This window comes from Castor canadensis, chromosome 2, assembly GCF_047511655.1.
Source record: "Castor canadensis chromosome 2, mCasCan1.hap1v2, whole genome shotgun sequence".
NCBI lineage: Eukaryota > Metazoa > Chordata > Mammalia > Rodentia > Castoridae > Castor > Castor canadensis.
In genome coordinates this window covers 157,633,639-157,653,116 of record NC_133387.1, presented here as the reverse complement: position 1 = coordinate 157,653,116, position 19,478 = coordinate 157,633,639, and the positions used below count along the sequence as shown (strand labels likewise).

The window sequence follows — 19,478 nt, the reverse complement described above, 5'->3', positions numbered from 1 at the left end:
GGAAAGAGAGTCAAAGGCTAGTGCTATGTTTCTGGTATGGGCACATTTGTGAGGGGATGTCTGTCACTGATGGAGGCAGGGAGTGCAGGGAGGGGTGTGTGTGATCACAGTGAGTCCCAGACCAATGACACATCTAGGTAGAGGTGTTCAATAGATAACTGGAATATGAGTTAGGAGATGGTAGCTTTAGGAGTCACTATTCATAGGACACAGCTTTGAGAACCCTACAGACCCTTTAATTTCCAATGGCCCATCTGTTTCCATGCCTCTTGGACTTTACTCAAGTTGTTCCCTTAGCCTTAGCCTGCAAGATCTTTCCATTTCCTTCTTCTCTGTTTTATGTTTGTTTGTTTTTTTGGTGGAACTGGGATTTGAACTCAGGGCTTCTGGCTTATAAGGCAGGCACTTTATGGCTTGAGCCATGCCTCTAGCCCCTTCATCTCCTTCTCTGATTGCTGACGAATGCTTCATTCTTCAAGATCCAACCAACACAAATGTCAACTCTCCTGTGATGCTGCGTCAGCCCCCTTCTTTCCTGTGCTCCCCAAGTCCTTTAACTGGCTTTCTAGTCTGCTTTGTTCTGCTGGGGACTATGAAAATCGTGCCTCTGTGTGTCTATCCTCTCAGCTTTTGAGTCCTTCAAGGACAGTCTCAATCTCTCTCTGCCAGGTACGTAGTCCTCCATGAAGGGCTTTCAGTTGGACTGCATTGACAAGGGTGCTGTTTGGCTGCCCAGGGTTGCCAGGTGCCTCCCAGCCCAATGCCACAGTACAGGTCAGGGTTCCCCAAATCCATAGCCCCCATTTCCATCCCCTTTCCTGCAGTCATGTGGTGTGCTCTCTGTTGTGTTCAGCCTAAGTGGAGCATCCCCTTTCCTGGGAGACACGAAGCAGGAAACACTGGCAAATATCACAGCAGTGAGTTACGACTTTGACGAGGAATTCTTCAGCCAGACTAGCGAGCTGGCCAAGGACTTCATTCGGAAGCTTCTGGTAAAAGAGACCCGGTAAGAAGATAGAGAAAGGCATTGTTTTCTCAGGTACTGATCCTCTCTTGTTGCCTCTGTCAAAGATGTGCCAGTTTGTCCCCACTTTGCCACAGCTGACACCTGCACTATTGTGTTCTAATCTGGGCAAGTGCTAAACAGTGTGACTGGCCAACACTTGTCATTCATCTTGCCTGCTGAAGTCTTTCTGCCTTCCTGGCCTCCTGCTGAAATGCAAATAATTCATGTGAGTGTGTGTGTGTGCGCGTATGTTTGGAGATCAGTTCATAGTTCTTAGGGCTCATTATCTTGTGCAGTCTGTCCCAAAGACACCTGGAGCTGAGGTTGGAAAGGTAAAGCGGTAGAGTTTGCAAGGCAGTTCAGGTTGGTAGTGGAGGGAGGCGGTACAGTGGGAGGAGAGGTGACATATACTGATTCCGCTCCTGCTTCAGGGGCCAGGGTGGGCCTTGCGGCTGTGGGGTCAAAGAAGAAGATGGGCAGGGCAGGCACCAGTGGCTCACACCTTTAATCCTAGCTACTCAGGAGGCAGAAATCAGGAGGATCACAGTTAAAAGCCAGCCTGGGCAAATAGTTCCCGAGACCCTATCTCAAAAAACCCTGTCACGGGTTGGGGATTTAGCCCAATGGAAGAGCACTTGCCTGGCAAGTGAAAGGCCCTGAGTTCCGTCCCCAGCAACGAAGGAAAAAAAAAAAAGGAAAAAACCCTAAAACCCTATCACAAAAAAATTGGGCTGGTGGAATGGCTCAAGGTGAGGTTCTGAGTTTAAGCCCCAGTACTGCAAGAAAAAAGAGAAAGAAAAAGAAGAAGAAGAAGATAAGAAGGAAATTGTGTGCTGTCGGGTGCCCAGAGCAGGGCCTGGATAGGACAGAGGGAAAGGCCATAGATGCTAGAAGGCTATATCCTCTTGGTCCCAAACACTCCAGAGAGCATCAAAGTTGGGTCCCCTCTGAAGCTCAGGGGATCTGCCTTCCCTGTGTAAGGAAAGGCCACCCTACCTGCGTACACAGAAGTGAAGGGCAGAGGAGAAACCTGGGAGACAAACAGACACCAGGAGTTGAGCAATGGAGATCTGGCTGACTCCCCTAGAGGGTGGTGTTAAGCCTTTCAACTTTGGAACTGAAGATGCGGGCTTGGTAGTAAGTCCATCCAAGGATTAAGCAAGCCCCCTACCTTGCTTAGCTTCCGAGACCAGATGAGATCAGGCATGTTCATGTAGTGAGGTCTCTGTTGAGGGGTCTTCCTGGGTCACTTTCCCTGGAGTTCAGGAAATGCAGCTTATTCCCAGTCATCTCTGTATTCCCCACTGTGCTGCTTGGATGCATGGTCAAAGAATGCAAAAAAAAAGAGTGGGATGCAGATGCTCTGTCCTCATGGGTCACCCCTGTTTTCTAATCCTCGTTGCAGGAAACGGCTCACCATCCAAGAGGCTCTCAGACACCCCTGGATCATGGTAAGGGCACAGTGGTGAATTCCAGTGAGCAGGGTCCCTGTTCTGTCACCAGGGCTGTCTGTGGCAGCCAGATGCAAAGAGCCCATAGAAAGCCCTTTGCTTGTCCCTTAGGTACAGATGACAGCTAATCAGGGGTCCAAAAGGACCTAAGCTTGTTCAAATAGGGTCATGCTACTTTAAGTTTGAATTTCATGGGCTCAGATAACTCATGAAACAAAACCCTCACAAACCTCTGTTGAAATGCTTTTTCTCTGGGGTTATCTTTCAAAATGTTCTTTGTCCTAAGGACATGTCATTGTCACTCCTCACAGCAGAAATCAGGACTCCTCAGTTATATAGAGTCATACAGAGATCAATGGCAATTAAAAACCCTAACTTTGTAACCAGTGTGGGTCTTTTCTTTCTGCCTTCTGGGGCTCTGAGTAAAGATTGACACTCTAAATAGTCATATGGCTTACACAGGCTACTGGAAGGACTCAGGAAGAGAGGCCACCACCCTATTAAAGCATTCTCTTCCTTCTTGGGAGAGTCAGGGCAAAAGGGCAAATCCCTGCCTAACTCCTTGTAATTGATGCTTCAGCTGCTGGTTTTGCAAAGGGCCTTGCAGGCTGTTAGAGTGAAAAGCACCTCAGGAGGGTGGGACTCTGAAACCAGGGTCATGGCCCTAGTTCTGCTGACTGACTAGGTTTGCAATTCCCAGACTTCCCATTCGCCTTTATTGTTTAATGAGATGGTTGATGAGATGATCTGTGTGCAGATAAGAAGGGTAGAGGCCTATGGATGATGGAAAGCAGGGAGGGTGGAGTGGTCTGGGAAAAGGTCAGGTTCATCTGTTCATTGAAAGATGAGGAAGGAAAAGGACTAGTGGAATGGCTCAAGCAGTAATAGCACCTGCCTTGCAAGCATGAGGCCTTGAGTTCAAACCCCAGTGCAGCCAAAAAAAGAAAGATGGGGAAGGGTCCTCCAGGTGGGGGGTGAGCCCAGAACACAGAGCTAGGTAGTCTCTTGGGATCCTTCCTGCAGAGCATGGTAAGTGTTGCCAAAGCCCAAGGAACCCTGGAAGAGAGACACCCCTCAGCTTCTCTCTGCCAGCCATGGCTTTGTGTGCTCCAGCTCGTGAGTGGATATCTGCAGAGTTCTGGCTGCAGCCTGCTTGTCTGTGTGAGCCCCCTAAAATGCTAAGCATGTGGAGACCTGCTCTAATGGCCATGGACCTCTCTGCCCTCAAGTGAGCATGCAGGCAGCAGTCCTCACTCTCCTTGACCTTTCTTATGCTCTGTGGGAGTGCTGGCTCCACCCTGGCTCTCCTCAGGGCCTGACACATGCAGTGAATGCTAAAGAAGCCATGTCTGTGCCTTCCGCCTTGCAGCTTGGACTGCCTTTTGGAGCACACATCCTATTAATATTCTGGTTCTTCTGTCTGAACACCTGTCAGTCCAAAGGAGACGTTAGAGCCCCTGAACAGCAGAAGACACAGCCTGCTCAGCTGAAGACCAAACGCCTGAGAGAGTACACCCTCAAGTGCCACTCCAGCATGCCCCCGAACAACACCTATGTCAACTTTGAGCGTTTTGCCCATGTGGTAGAAGACATGGCTCAGGTAGACCAGGGATGCCGTGCTCTAGCAGAGGCCCATGACACTCTCCAGGATGATGTGGAGGCCCTGGTCTCCATCTACAATGAGAAGGCGGCTTGGTACCGAGAGGAGAACGAGAGTGCCCGCCACGACTTGTCCCAGCTCAGGTACGAATTCCGCAAGGTGGAGTCCTTGAAGAAACTCGTGCGAGAAGACATCCAGGCCACAGGGTCCAGCCTTGGAAGCGTGGCCAGGAAATTGGACCATCTGCAGGCACAGTTTGAGGCTCTGAGGCAGGCGCTCTCAGCAGACCTTCAGTGGATGCAGGAACTGGTGGGCAGCTTCCAGCTGGAAAGAAGGGATACAGATGACCAAGGCTCCATGTTCCACCGGGATGCCATTGACTCCCTATCGGAGCTGCTCAACAGGTCACGCACTGAGGATGTCCTGGCCAGTTTGAAGTTCTGAGCACCAGAATCCAGCCATAGTGCGTCCTGGATGGTTTGCAGAAGTGTGATATAGCTAGAATTACACTGCAGGGTGGGTGTCTGCAGCACAGCCTCCACCTGCTTCTGAGAATCTACAGTTGCTGAGGTGCTAGTTAATTATTCCTTCTGTGCATCCCTCACCAGCCTGGTGTTCTGAGGGGGCCCTGGCAGGGCACTCGAGTTGTTGGAACAGTTAGAGAATAAATGCCCCTTGGTGTGCCCCTCTTCAGGGGGAGGCTGGCTGGCACTGGGTGCTGCTTGATAATTGATTAGTGATGATGGATTGGTTCACTTCTCATGTTCCTCCTACATACCTTATGATTGCAGATCTTGGGCAATAATTGAGTTAACTAAGGGTACCTAAGTCAGCAGGGTACTTCCCTGCCACAGAAGCAGGGATTTAAAATGCACAGAGAAAATACTGCCTTTCGTTTGAATTGACTTTTCATTTAGCATGCCTTTATGTCTGTGACCTTACTTGATCCTTTTAGAACTCTGCAAGATAGGAAGGTGAGTGATGATCTTATTCTTAATTTCTCCATAACTGATGAGGAAATTGATTCAGAGGAGGAGAAGGACTTAAAGTCCTTCACAGCTAGCTGATACAGATAAAATGGAAACTCAGGGTGTCCATCTCTGAGGTGAGCCAGAGACAAGAAAGTAGTGAGGCTTAGCTGTAAGGAATTCGTGTTAATATTAAAGTTCAGATCCTAGATGTCAAGTTTAACTTCATGTATTTTGCCAGGTGTGGGTGGAATGTGTACACCTGCAGATGATTGTTTCAGGAGCTGTGTTTCAGAAGGTGTTCCTACCTGGGCCTGTCCCTGTCTAAAGATCAGCCTGCAGAGCGGGAAGGAAGGAGCAGCACCTATCCTCTCCCCACACTCCCCCGGCTTCTAACTCAGGAATCCAACTTTGTTTTGAGAATGAAGACCAAAGGATACTCATCACAGAGGTTCCTTTTATGTACTAGACCATTTGGCCCCAAAGGTATAGAAATTTCATGAGTCTGAAGAAGGTAGACATAAAGATTGAGAAGCACAGAGCTCAGTGGTCCCTTCTTGATCCAAATCTTTGAGCATCCTTCATCAAGGGTTATGTGATCTCATCTCCCTTTCCCCAGAGGACAGGACAGTCCGCCAAATCATACAGACAGTACACAGAATATGGACCTAGCATTATACTTAAGCTTGAGGCTGGAGGGGACAGATTATATAGTTTCAAAGTGTCTTCATGGCCTCACAAAACACCCCTGTCAGATACTTGGATTAAATGTTATTCCCAGTTTAGGGATGAGAAAGCAGAGAGGAGATGCCCCACATCATTAATGGCAAATTGGAGGCCTTTGGATGACAGGTCTGTGACTTTTTCTGCTTCCCCTTATGGCCCCGTCTCTAGATGTTTTATTCTGTACTTGTGGAGACAAATGATACCCAGGCACCTGCCAACTTCCAGTCACTTGTCTTGAGTCTGGGAATAACTGCATTCCCAGTAAAAATAGGCCTGTTTCCTGCCTTTATGGAGTTCTCAGTGCAGTGAAAGATTCCAGCTTAAGTCACACACATGCAGAATGGCAGATGGGGCCTATGCTGTGAAAGAGAAGCAGGCAGCACTGCAAGGCCTGCAGTAGGGGTTTGATCTGCTCAGGGGAGGTGTCCTTAAAGTACGGACCCTTGAGCTGAGATCAGCTACCAAAGCAGGGAAAGATGCTCCCAACAGGGCATTCATGCCAGGGCCCGGTGATGAGAGGGGCATGGAAGGCTGGCAAAGAGAGGACAAAAGGAAAGCTGGAGGGGAGAGAACAGGAGTATGGCACAGACAAGACTAGGGAAGAGCAAGACCTTCAGGGCTTTGTCCCCAGAGTCAGGGGAAGCCATCAATGGGTCCAAGTGCTACCCAGTGAGCAGCACAGACAAGAAGTGGTTTAGGACAACACATAGACTTTGATCTCCTGAAACCATTTCTTCAAAATCCTATCTCGTCTTCCGTTAGCAAGCGAATCACTTCAAATATTGTAATACTTGCAATGGGAACTTTTTCCATCAAACATGATGAGTCATGATTTTAAGATGCATTATTATTTTATGTACCAGTAGGAAGGAAAACAAACCCAGCATGAGCAACTAATAGGAGACACCCCTCCCAACACACACACACACACACACACACTCACAAAGCTGTGACCCTCTCGCTGAGAGGGTAAATGAGAAATAGAGCCACCATGCAGTAGGAGAAAGGAAATACATGTCTCAACTTTTACACCAGCAGGGAAGAATCTTCCTAAGAATAGGAGGTGGGAGCTACTTGTGCAGCTTTACTCTGGATTTGCACAATCAGCGCGTTACTGAAGAACTTCAAGTAGGGACCGCCGTGCCACACAGTCACAGGCTGGGTGGCCCCGAGTGGCTGGTTGAAGCAGTGCAGTCCTCTCCCAGAGCACTTGCCTTTACTCCCCACCCACAGTATTGACACAATACCATTGATCAGAGAAGTTACCTGACCTCTGAGATCTGAAAATGTGCATCTTGAAATCAAGGAGAGATGGCAAGACTCTGTTTCCTATGCCTTACCTGAGAGAATTGGTGAGGACGACCTCTACAATCTCTCTCAAGTCTTATCTGCTCTGTCACAGGACATTGTATACTTGCTTGATATAAGACACTGCAAACATTAAAGGTCATTTTGGCCATGTCAAGAGACCTTGGCCTTCACAGCCAGGTTTCCTAAAGAGAGAAAGCCATAACTGGAGCAAACCTGGGCAAACTTCCTTGTGAAGGTCAAAATAAATGTAATGAAAGTGTAAATGGTGGCGATGATTTGAGTTAGGGAGACTGGGAAAAGGGAGGGAGCTGCAGTTATCTTGGATTTGTGGAATCATATAGGAGGGTCCTCAAAGGTGAACCACCAGCTACCCTTGTTTTATATCCAATTACAAGGCAGGACTTATCCAAAGTCACCCAGCTGGTCAGCCCACAAGCCGGGCTCAGAGCCGTAAGTAATTTTCCTCACAGCAATGAAATTGTCCTTGTCTCCTTTAGATGCTTCATTAACACACCATTTTCTGTATAAAGAGCATCCAAAGACAAAGTGAATTGAGAAATGCCCACAAGTTTTTCAGGGAACTCAGAGAAGACTTCGACCTTCTGTTACCTGCCAGTCAAACTCCATTTTCCTTTGGCATCACAACCTGATGTTCAGGGGGGCCCAGGAGGCCTGTGGGATGCAGCCAGTGGACCTGCATACTCTGTCCCCATGTGGTCATGGCTGGCATTTTAATAGCATGGAGAGAGCAGGGCTGATATGGTGGGGTGTGAGAGTGGAGTGTTTCATTGGGCTGTAGGAGGAGGAATCCTTGGTGAGGACTCTGCTCTGTGGACAGGCCCCTCTGCCATCATGGAGGATTTTTAATTTGTCAGATTGTGAATTAAAGGTCAGCTTCTATGCTGAGTTCAGATGTCATCCTGGGCCATTGGGAAGGGCAGGGGAGTATGTGACATCTCCCTGAATTCCCAGGGAAGTTGGAAGTGGGCCCTTGGGAAGCAGACAGCCAAGCTATGATTGCAAAGTTTGTCAGAAAGGGTGGTGATAGTTTGCAGTTGCTAGAGGCTAGCAATGAAGGAATAGAGTGGAATAATGAAATCATGGCAGTAGAAGCCACAGTCTCCAACATGAGCCCCTTCCCATACAGGTGACAGTGACAATGATGGTTTCCCTCCTCACTGATCACACGCACAGTTAGCCCATGTTGGCCTGTCAGCTTTCTCTGTAAACGTCTGTGGAACTGAATACGTTTTCTCCTCTGTGAAATTCTCCGCCTGTGGAGAAGACTCATGGTCCTGGAGAGGAGACCCAGCAGTGGGCATGTTTGAGTTGCAGAGGGAGCCAGTTGAACAAATAGTGATTGTGCTCTGGCTCTGGGAGGAGGTGACAGATAAGGACAAGACAACCCCTGGGAGGAGGGAAAGGCTGTGGTGAGTGATAACAGAAGTATCTAAGATTCCACAAGGTGGGAGAGATGAATTCCAATTGAGACCAGGCAGGAGGGACAGAGAAAGCAGAGGCAATCTGGGGCGGACACCATATCACCAACACTCCCCACACGTGTATCCTTGCACATAAAGTGTTGAGCAGAATTGGAGGGGTAGCAGCCCAGATTGGGTCAGGAACTCAGAACTGTTGAGAGAGAAAGATTACAGAGGTTTTAATCTGATGTAATTTTAACATTTTAAAGACCTTTTTGTCATGGAAAATGCTCAGAACTTTCACAAAAGCAGAGGATGGTATAGTGAATTCTATTACCCTACTCCAGCAGGAGTCATGGCATGACCAGTTATCTTTCATGCATCTCCCCCACTACTTTCTTCTGGCATACTTGGAATACTTTAAAGCAAACTTTAGACTTACTCAACTCATAAATTCTTCAGTATGATCTCTGATAAGAACTCTTTTTTTGAGACAGGTCTCACTGTGTAGCCTATGCTATCCTCAAATTCACAATTCTCCCGCCTCAGCTTCCCAAGTGCTGGGATTACAGGAGTGGCTACCACAATGCCCGGCTAGGGTTTTCTCTTTAATATAAACACCACGCCATGGTCATACCTGATAAAATCAGCAATGATTCCTCCATCTCATCTGAACACATATTCCAAACACCTGTCCCCACATTTCTCAAGAGTGTCCTGTTATATGCAGTTCGTCTGTTCACATCAGGATCCAAGCACAGTTCACACTTGGCATTTAGTTGACATCTTTCAAGTCTCTTGAGATAGCACAGGAGGAGAGCTTTGGAAGCTTTTCTTAGGTAGAAAAATTGCTCAGAAAACTGAAGGTCTGGAGAGAGGATTAAAAGCATATCCCTGTGCCATGCTGAAATGTAACAGAGAGTGAACCAGGGCACGGACAGGGGTATTTCCTCTTCCTGCTGTTGACTTCTTTGCTGCAGGAGACAGTCCACAGGCCCTCAGCCTTTCTGCAGCTCTCCCCACACAGGGGAGAGGCAGAGGCTCAGGTGCTCACAAGCCTCACCTGTACCTTTCTGGGAAAATAGGTGGTAGGCCAGCAGGACTCAGGCCCCAGGCAGCAAAGGGCATGGTACCACCTGGAGAGAAACTCAGCAGATGGAGGGGAAGGGGACGACACTCAGAGTGACAGCCCTGGGCAGAAAGAGAGTGGGTGCTCCTGGCTCTCCGTGGAGTATGAGGCTGGAGGGATGGCACAGATGGAGGTTTAAAAAGCTGCAGTCTGTCTGCAATCTCTACAGGAAGCCTGGTATTTAGAGAAAATCTTCCGGGGGTGCCTCTTCTGGAAAGCCAGGGTTCCTTTCTCATGCCTTGAGGGTAGCTGTTACTTCCTCTCCATGCTTTGTGGATGTCGGAGCTGACCTAGCACACTGGATTGTTTCAAAAGCGTTTACATCTGCATAAACAAAACCTGACTCCAGCCACTGCTTTCTGTCTTCTTGTCTCCCTTTCCAACATTTTTCCAAGAATTGTCCAGGCTCCCTAGTATCACTTATGGACCACAAGTCTGGAAGACAGGCACTCACTGTCTGTTTGCCAGGGGAGGGGAGTGTTTAGAAACAGCTCCTCCCCCCGCTCCTCCCCCCCCCAGCACGTTTGATAAAAAGTGTTTGTGCCACATTCCTTCTGGGAACAGATTTCACTGCAAAATTTATGTCTGTCTTTCCAGTGTGGGCCTTGGGTGAGCCTCTTAGCAACCAGGGAAGTCCATTGATCAGGAAAGGCCAGCCTGACAGATTCATATCTGCCATGGGCTCCTCTGGGCCCCTGCTATTGTGTGCAGCAGGGCCCAAGAAGTAATTGTGTCACTTCCCATTAATGGCCCTGGAAATGGTCCCACGTGACGTTTCAGCTGGGCCCCCCTCTGCTCAGTGGCTGACCCTTCTGGGTTAGAAGGAAGGTAGGGTTCTTCACAAGGTTCCCCTTGCCTGCACATTGACCTTCCTGCTGTGGGAGTCAGCCAATTCTCTGCTAGTTGAGGATGCCCATCTGTAAGTGGACAGAAAAATGTCCTTCCCTCCCTGAGTCTACTAATCCTATTTGTTAGGCTCTCCTTGTAAGGAGTTGAGACAGGACCAGCAAGGGGCGGAGGGTGGGGGGCGGACCACTGAGCTGCCTCTTTCAGCTCTCACTTGGTCAAATGCAATCCTGCAGTGACAAGACTGTTGGAGGAGAGGATTCAAGGGACCCTACTGGGAAGTTCATTTTCTTGAGCTCATGGGGTCCTTTGAGAATCAATGAAAACTATGGACTGTCTTCCAAAGAAATGCATTTCTGTACGCACACACAAAGCTTTTAAAATTGAGATATAATTCATATGTCATAAAATTTCCCCATTTTAAAATGTACAATTCCATGGTTTTCACTATATAAGCTTGCACCAACCACCATTATATTACTTTCTGATCTCAGAACATTTTCATTAGTCCAGAAAGAAACCTTATCCACATTCTCTCCTATCCCCAGCCCCTAGCAACTTAGTCTACTTCCTGTCTCAATGGGTTTGCCTATTCTGGACATTTTATATAAATGTAATCATGCAATATGTGGCCTTTTGTGTCTGGCTTTTCCACTTAACAGAATGTTTTTAAGGTTAATCCATGTTGTAGCATATATCAATACTCCACTCGGTTTTACAAATAATATTCTTGGATAATATTCCATTGTGTGGATATACTTCATTTTGTTTATCCATTCATCAGTTGTGTTTCCACTTTTTGGCTCTTATGAAAATGCCGCTGTGACCATTCGTGTACAATCCTACACACTAAAATTTGCAAACCATTTCAGGAGGCTCACAGGACCCCTGAAACCTATCTCTTGATCTAGGAAAGGCTTATTTACCAAAGGGGGGAAATTTAAGAGGAAATAGAAAAGGCACGGAAGCTAACAACAAGTTACTGCTACTTACTGACTGGTGCTGTGTTAAGCACTTTATACACCCACATAAATTTACTCCTCAACAACCGTGTTGTTTTCATGTCTCCCACATTACAGATAGGCAAACTGAGGCTTAGAGAAGCTATGCCAGGCTTCTTGGAGAAGTCAAGATTTAAGCCTTGACTTTCAGGCAGTGAAAGGCAACTCCAGATCTGTCCCCATTTGACCCCCATCCAGGCACCTCTTTGTTTCCATTTATTTTCTAAAGGAGTACTAATGTTCCATCTGCCAACAAGGATCCTTTTTGCTAATCCCAGAGTCAGCCCAGTGCACCAGGGGCATCGCAGATTGCTGTAAAATGACCTTCCCCCCCTGCCTGGAAGCCTCGGTCTCCTGCTCTTCCCCTTCAGCAGAGGCGGGGCCTCCAGCCAGGTCAGCAAGTGTCTCCGTAGTAATAATAGCTCAGGGACATCTCCCAGCCACTGGGCCTCTGCAGTGGTGCCCGCATCTGACGCTCCCACTGTCCTCCCTGCCCAGCGGAGAGGAGCCAGGGCCACGATCAGGACGGCCAAGGTTCTGCCGGGAGATAGGCAGCTGCTGTATGAAGCCCAGCGACACCATCACCCTGTCCTTTGTTTCTCAGCCCGTGGATAACCAGCAAGCCATGGTGCGCAGGGAGTCCGTGGTCAACCTGGAGAATTTCAAGAAGCAGTACGTCCGCCGGAGGTGGAAGGTGCGTCAGGGTTGGGAGTGGGGACGGGGAGCAGCCGGGGCCCCTGACTTCGCTGCTGGGTGCCTGTCTGACACCCACTCACCTGCAGTTCCTTTGCTCTCTGCTCCCAGCTCTCCTTCAGCATCGTCTCCTTGTGCAACCACCTGACCCGCTCCCTGATGAAGAAGGTACACCTGAGGACGACTGAGGACCTGGTGGGTAAATGCAGAGCCCTTTCTTGGGCAAAGTTGTGGGGTGGGCTGGAGCTCGGGAGTGGGAAGACCCATTACCCCCCCCCGCAGGAGGGTGCGTTTGGAGGACCTCAGGAAGATGCCTGGCCTGCACTGCAATGGGGTGGCAGGAGATTTTGCAAGATCTCCAGTCCTCTCCTGTGGGCTTTCAAAGCAACAGCTGCTGCCATTCCCTCTCTCCCCTGCAGGGACTGTGGGGACTCAAGAATGAGTACCATAGGCCATCCAAAATTTATTTCTGACAGTTCAAAAATCTGCTTTAGAATGGGAGCTTTTTAGTTTTTCCAGTTCTATTTTGCTTTAGATTACCGTGATCAACAACAATAATATTTAGATGATATCTTATACTTAACTTGTTACAGTTTTATGTACATTTAAAATGAGAGTCATAAAAGAAAATGCTGATCGAGAGTGTGGCCTTTAGAGCCAGGCTGCCCCTGGCTCAAATCTGCCCCTTACCCCTGTGTGACCTTGAGGAAATTACTTAACCTCTCTGTACCAAAATGTCATCATTTGTTAAACTACCTCACAGATAGTCATGAGATTTAAATGCAGACCTGTCCTTAAAGGCTGGCATATAAGTGTCAATATATGTTAGCAATTCTCATTTAAAATCCTCTTGTAGTCAAGCATGGTGGTGCATACCTGTAATCCAAGCACTTGGGAGGCTGAGGCAGGAAGATCATAAATTCAGGCCCAGTCTCAGCTATATGGCATATATGGCAAGACCTTGTCTCAAAAAAACAAATAAATTAATTAACTAATTAATTAAAATAAAATCTTCCCATACACGTTAAAATAAGGTACCAGTGTTAATAACAGTTCACTGAGTATGAAGGGGGCCAAGAGTACGATGGCACAGGTCAGGACACAGAAGATGACTGCTTGCTCAGAACACAGCTATCGAGCAGCTGCCTGATTCACTGGGCAGTCGCCCTGAGCAACCTCAAGATGCACAGTCCTGTGCTCCCCAGCCCTCCACCTCCCACATGCCCCAGGGTCCTCTTCTTCAGCCTGAGCTCTTGTTTATTTCTGCTCTTGCGAGGACTTGAGAATTTACAGTTCCGGAAACCTATGTGGCTTTGAGTCCCTTTTCTGGCTCCTCTCTCCCCACCAAGTGCACTTCCTGGCTGCTTTCCTCGTGGTCTCTGAGACTTCCTGTGGACTCTACTTACTTTTTTATTGTTCAACTCTGACTCATGTGTAAAAGGCTGCTATTCAGCAGAGTTGAGTTATTTTTATTGTTATAGCCAGGCTTGGTCCAGGATGTATTTGGCTTGAGTTGATCTTGACCTTGGATTTCCAGCTGTCTCAGGCCTGCCTAGGAGGGTGCAGGACAGGCAGCAGACAAGCTTTTCAGGCTGAGCCCCTGGTTCCCTTATCTTGATATGATGCATCCTTGGGGAGAGAGGAGCAGAGAGAAATTGAAAAGAATATAAATTTCTCCCCTAACTTTGTCTTTGTGCAGATATTTGCTTATTTATTTATATTGTGGTACTGGGGTTTGAACTCAGGTCCTACACCTTGAGCCACTCCACCAGCCCTTTTTTGTGATAATGATAGGACCTTTTGGTTAGGAAGCATTGAAATTGAACATCTAACAACAGATTCACTTTTTTTTTTTTTTTTTTTTTTTTTTTTTTTAGTAGTAAAATCGATCAAGATTATTTTTTATTGCACATTTGTTTACATGTCTGCTACTTCTGGGCAGAGGTAAACCTGAAATATTGAATTGGTTTCAGTCATTTTCCATCAACTGAATGAACCTTAACATTATCTACATGTTCTCCTAGGTTTGTTTTCCAGAACTAGAACATTATCACTTTTTTTACTGTACTGAGATTCTAATTCAAGGCCTCACACAGGCACTCTACCACTTGAGCCACATCTCCATCTCTTTTTGCTTTATTTTTCAGATTAGATTTTGCATTTTTGCCCCAGGTTGGCCTCAGACTTTGGTTGAGACGGGGGTCCCACTAGTATTTTTTGTCTGTGCTGGCCTCAAACTGAGATCCTCCTATCTCTGCCTCCTGAGTAGCTGAGATTAGAGGTATTAGCCACCATGCTCAGCTCCTAACAACAGATTTTTTAATGAATCATTAAGTCTGAATTAATTCTTTGTTAATAATTTTTAATAATCAGGTTAGATTAGTGTGACCTGAGACATTGTGGTCTCCAGGTAGCTGCCTTGGCTCTGGTTTAGCAGCAGAAGCTGACAGGCTATACTTGATACTCTTTTCTTCTTTCATGAAAATGGAGCTCAGAAGACATGTCCTTGGAAAAGTCAGTCAAGACAGAGAGTGTGGAGTGGTGGAGGGGAGAAACATATGACCCCCAACCCTTCCTTCTAGGTAGAGCTCAGAGGCCCATCAGCTCACACACCTCCTAGCCAAGTGGTCTTAATGTGGCAGCCACAAAAGGCACCAGATGACATTTTCATTATTATAATTTGACTTCTTCTGGTGCCTGGTTTTCCTTGGATGTCTTTACCTGCTTTTCTGCCTCCTGGGAAGATAGTTGGTCTGTCCTCATTTCAAGTCTTCCCTCCTGTCCCTTCTGGCCACTAGTTTCTGGGTAGGGCAATTGGCTTCCTTTCTACATCATCTCCCTGGCTTATAGACCCCTGCCCCAAGTACACCATCCCAGGCTGCCTAGCACAGCCCTGTGCCTGGCATCCCATGACACCCTGCCCTGGGCCTCTTTTTTTTTCTTACCCCTCCAGAGGAATTGTGAGAGTGATACTGAGGAGGACATTGCCAAGAGGAAAGCTCTCTACCCCCGAAGGAGGAGCAGTACCTCCTAACTGGCCTGGCTTACAGTGGCTGCCAGGGAGGTCCAGGCCCAGTGGGGCTCCCTTCTGTGCAGACTCTTGGATCCAGCTCATCACCAGCACCCAGACGTTCTGCATTCCTGAGCACTTTGCAAGAAGAGGGGCCTGCAGATTCAGAAGAACTTGCAGGGAGCCTGGAGGCCCTTAAAGCTGCGGCTCTCTCCTATGGAAGAGGATCCAGCCCTTCCAAAACTCAATTCTCCATAAATCCAGCTTCTCATCTGTCTGCCATCCTCAGATCCTCGGGTTTGGGTGTGGACTTAGGAAAACGATGTAAAGGAACATCATTGTCATCATGGGGTGAAGGTCACACTCAGGCAGCTTTGCTCACAGGGTGAGGGAGTTCAAAACCAACCTGGTCAACAATCATACCAGGAAGTCAAAGGTCTATCGTATGGGACCAGGGCAGGTGAGTAAAGAGAGTCTTGAGTGAAAGGACCAATCCTGTGACCTCCCAGAAGCCATACGGAGTCAGGACATTAGACCTTCTAAGGTAGTCCATTTCCAGCATTGCCGTTTTTCTAATTTTTATTACACTTCTTGTTTACCTGATGCTTGACTTCTTTTAGGGCTACCTCCATCTGACCTGCAGCCCGGTGACTGTGACTCTGAGGGAGACTCAGGTCTGGGTACTGAGTGGAAAGAACCTTAGAAGGAGATTCTGAACCATCCCTCTTGTTGGGAGGGTACCTGCCTTCATCTTTTCATAAAAGTATCCAGCCCGCAGAAGGCCTCTGCTCCTTCCACCACTACTCTTGCTGTTAGGGGCTGAGTTGTGTCTCCACAAAATTCTTATGTTGAAATTCTAGCCCTCAGTACCCTGGACTATCACTCTCATCAGAGACAGGGTCTTTACACAGGTAACTAAATTAAAATGAGGTCACTGAGGTAGGATCTAATACAATATGACTGATGTCCTTATAAAGGGAAGTTGGTGGGGCAAGGTGGTAAGCACCTATAGTCCCAAATAGTCAGGAGAATGAGGCAGGAGGATCACTTGAGACCAGAATTTTAAGGTCAGGGATATCCCATTTAAAAAAAAAAAAAGAAGGGAAGATAAGGATACAGAAGAAAGATCACCCTAGGACATGGGGGAAACTGGCCATCTACAAGCTAAGGAGAGGGGCCTTAAAAGAAACCAACCCTGAAAACATCTCACTCTGAGACATCTGGCCTCTAGCTTTGTGAGAAGATAAATTGCTGTTGTGTAAGCCACCTAGTCTGTGGTACTTTATTACAGAAGCTCTAGGAAACTGCTTCTACCAACTATAGCCAAGACAGGAATTTTAACAATGTAGAAGAGGAGGGCAAAAAAGAACCCATAGGAAGAAACAGAGGAAAAAAAGGATGATCATCTAGACCTTTGAGTGAATATGGCAAGGGAACCTCAACAACAGAGAAACCCAAGCCCTGCTTTGCAGACCAAAAAAAAAAAAGGTGTTGCTCACCAGAACTCAAGAGAGTGAAAAGTCAAGGGCAGGCCTGAGGCTGGGAGGTACATGAGGAAAAGGGAAGGAAGTTTGGAAGATGAGGGAAGAACTGAGCTGAAGAAATGAAGGAGGAAGTAAAGGGGGAGGGGCATGGATATAAAGGGTTAAAAAAAAGGAGAGGGCCCAGGGCAAGGGGTGCATTCATTCACTTTGTCTGCAGTGAGTTTTAATCACACTGTTGAGAGAATGGTCAAGCTGCCTTCATCCCATAAATAGATCCAGAGCAAAATGGCCCTTCAAAAACAGAAAAGCAATCTGTCTCTGAAAAGCCTGCAAACTTGTTGCAGAAAGCAATGCATTTAACATGAAGGCCTTGAGTCACTCCAATTCTCAGGTAGAACCAGCCCCGCACCTCACTCCAGCTTAGGAGGACAGCCCAGGCTGAGAACCAATGTCTCAGTGGCCCAGGACTGGAGAGGCTCTTGGCTGTGCCTGGTGGCATAAATCAGAAGGGAATGTTCTGGAACAGAGGATCACTAGGAACTCCAAGGAAGTAGTTGTGGTAGAAGAGGAGACTCCTTCGCTAATGGGAAGTGGAGCTGCTCTGGCAAATCCACCCTTGCAGTTCGATAATGATTGTAGGCTCAGCCTTTTAGGACTTATCTCTTTAGAACTGATGTAGCCCAACCCCTACATCATACTGAAAAGGAACTGAAGTGTAGAGAGAGGAAATGTCCAGTTTTGCCTCACACAGCAAATTTGTGAAATGTCTCCTGAAAGCCCAAGCTTCCTGATTCCTGTCAGCTTGATAAACTGTGGTGGACCTTTCAGGAAATGACTGGACCCATTAGATTTGCCTCATTTGTGTGTGTGTGTGGTACTGGGGGTTGAACTCAGAGCCTTGCACTTGCTAGGCAGGCACTCTGCTACACCCCCAGTCCTTTTCTACTTGTTATTTTTGGAATAGGATCTCACGTTTTGCCCAAGTTTTTTGCCCAAGGCTGGCTTGGACCATGATCTTCCTAGTTATTTTTCCTGTGTAGCTGGGATGACAGGAATGCACTATCATGCCAAGCTATTGGTTCAGATGGAGTCTAGAAAACTTTTGTCTGGCCTTGAACCGTGATCCTCCAGATCTACGCCTCTGGAGTAGCTAGGATTATAGGTTCAAACCCCCATGCTCCGCCAGATTTGCCTCATTTTTAACAAGTTATCATCTATTCTTTTTTTTTTATTCATATGTGTATCATCTATTCTTTACTGTTGCCTATCTTGCCCTTCATTCTCTGCCCCTGGGTGGGAACAGCTCAGCAGCCAATCCCCATAGCTGCAAGGCAATCAGGGAACTAGTATTTATTGGGCTCCCACTATATGCATGGTACTATTCTAGATGCTGGGGTTAGAACAGGAAACAGAAAAGACATGGTCCCTGCCTTAAGGGGATCCACTCTGTCATATCCACAGACTGTTCCTCTTGGCCTTCTTGTCCAGGTTCTACAAAGCCCTGTTGACTGAGTCCCAGAATCCCTTGGGAAACAAAGGGCAGGTTGTAGGCTGAGTGAGGCTTTGAGGATGCACATTCTTTGAAGATACCTTTGAAGGCCAGAGTTTAGGTGCCTGTGCCATTCTCAAACACGGCTCCATTCCCTGTGGCCTCTCTACTAGCAGATGGCTACTGCTGTCCAGGTGTGAGGATTTGTGGACTAGCTAGCCCATGGAAATAGGTGTTTTGTTGGCTCTGAAATGATGTCAAGGATGTGTTGACCAGCTGACACTTCAAGGCTGAGAGAGGCCACAGTATGCTCTGAGGCAAATAAAACATTGCCAGGGATAAAAACCACCCTCAGTTAAAAGGCAGTTCTTTGAAGAGGTCTGGGGGTGTCCTGCCCCAGGGCGTTAGCCTGTGTGCTTGCAGGATGCGGCATTAATATTTCACAAGCACACATATAAATATTTTAGCATGCACGGTGTTTTAATGTCAATCTCATCAGCTTTCCTGACTCCACATCTAGATTGCATTTGCTTTTTCCACTTGCATATTTATTTGGCCAAATCCTTGTTTTGGAACAAATGAAGGCCATACAATAAGAGGTGAACCATGAAATCTCTATGAAAGATAATGAGCTCTGTGTCCCATGGACAATTAAAGTACTTGTGAGAAGGACTGACCTGAGAGCTGGGTGTTGAAGGGAATTGTATCTGGCACAGGCTTGTAGAACTTTCCATCTGGTTCCCTGCTTGATGTCATCCTGATTCTGTTCCATTCACTATTTCTGAACCCTAAAGAATATCTTTCTTGGTGGTCTTCTGAGAAGATCCCATTCTAAGTAAACCTTAATAGGCTTTTGGATTGAAACTGTTGAAGAACTGTGAATGATGCTTAATTGACATTTCAAAAAGCAGAAAGACAATTGGCAGCCTTCTTTTCCTAGTTTCTCTGTCTCTTCCACGAATTTTCTTTTTCTCTCTCCCTTTATCCATTAGTAATTCATAATATGTAGCTAAGCTTATATTTCTTTGCTTGTTGAATAAAATTCATGTGTCTACTTCTTAATCTAGAAAACAATTAACTATATTCTATTTTCTCTAAAGAGAAATAATTTTGTATTTTTTCCCCTGTGGTTCAGGAGGAAAGTAAAAGGAAAAAAAGCTTGCAATAATTTTCAAACACCAGCTCGAAATAGGAACACTCTGCATACATTTCACATTAAACCTCTTCATTACCTTGTAAGGGAAAATGAGAGCCCCACTTATGTTGATGGTGAAGCTGAGACTGCAGAGTTAAGAAATTTGCCAGCAGTCCTCCAGCTGGAGCGCTTGGAATCTGGATTCCAG

At 47.0% G+C, this 19,478-nt stretch overlaps 1 protein-coding gene across 8 annotated transcripts in view; it reads left to right on the top strand.

The window, feature by feature from the left end:
• Positions 1–15,319, top strand: part of Dapk2 (death associated protein kinase 2) — a 113,024-nt gene extending 97,705 nt beyond the window's left edge. For 4 of the 8 annotated variants that reach the window (XM_074066174.1, XM_074066171.1, XM_074066170.1 and 1 more), the window contains 4 exons: positions 854–1,006; positions 2,412–2,457; positions 3,827–12,153; positions 12,264–12,322. In XM_074066174.1, the coding sequence (XP_073922275.1) occupies positions 854–1,006; positions 2,412–2,457; positions 3,827–4,501 (874 nt within the window). In that variant the 3' untranslated portion in view covers positions 4,502–12,153; positions 12,264–12,322. Of the gene's footprint in view, positions 1–853; positions 1,007–2,411; positions 2,458–3,826; positions 12,154–12,263; positions 12,348–15,105 lie in introns of those variants that run through there. The other 4 variants (XM_074066175.1, XM_020153083.2, XM_074066172.1 and 1 more) reach the window with 2 other exon arrangements.
• The last annotated feature ends 4,159 nt before the right edge of the window (positions 15,320–19,478 follow it).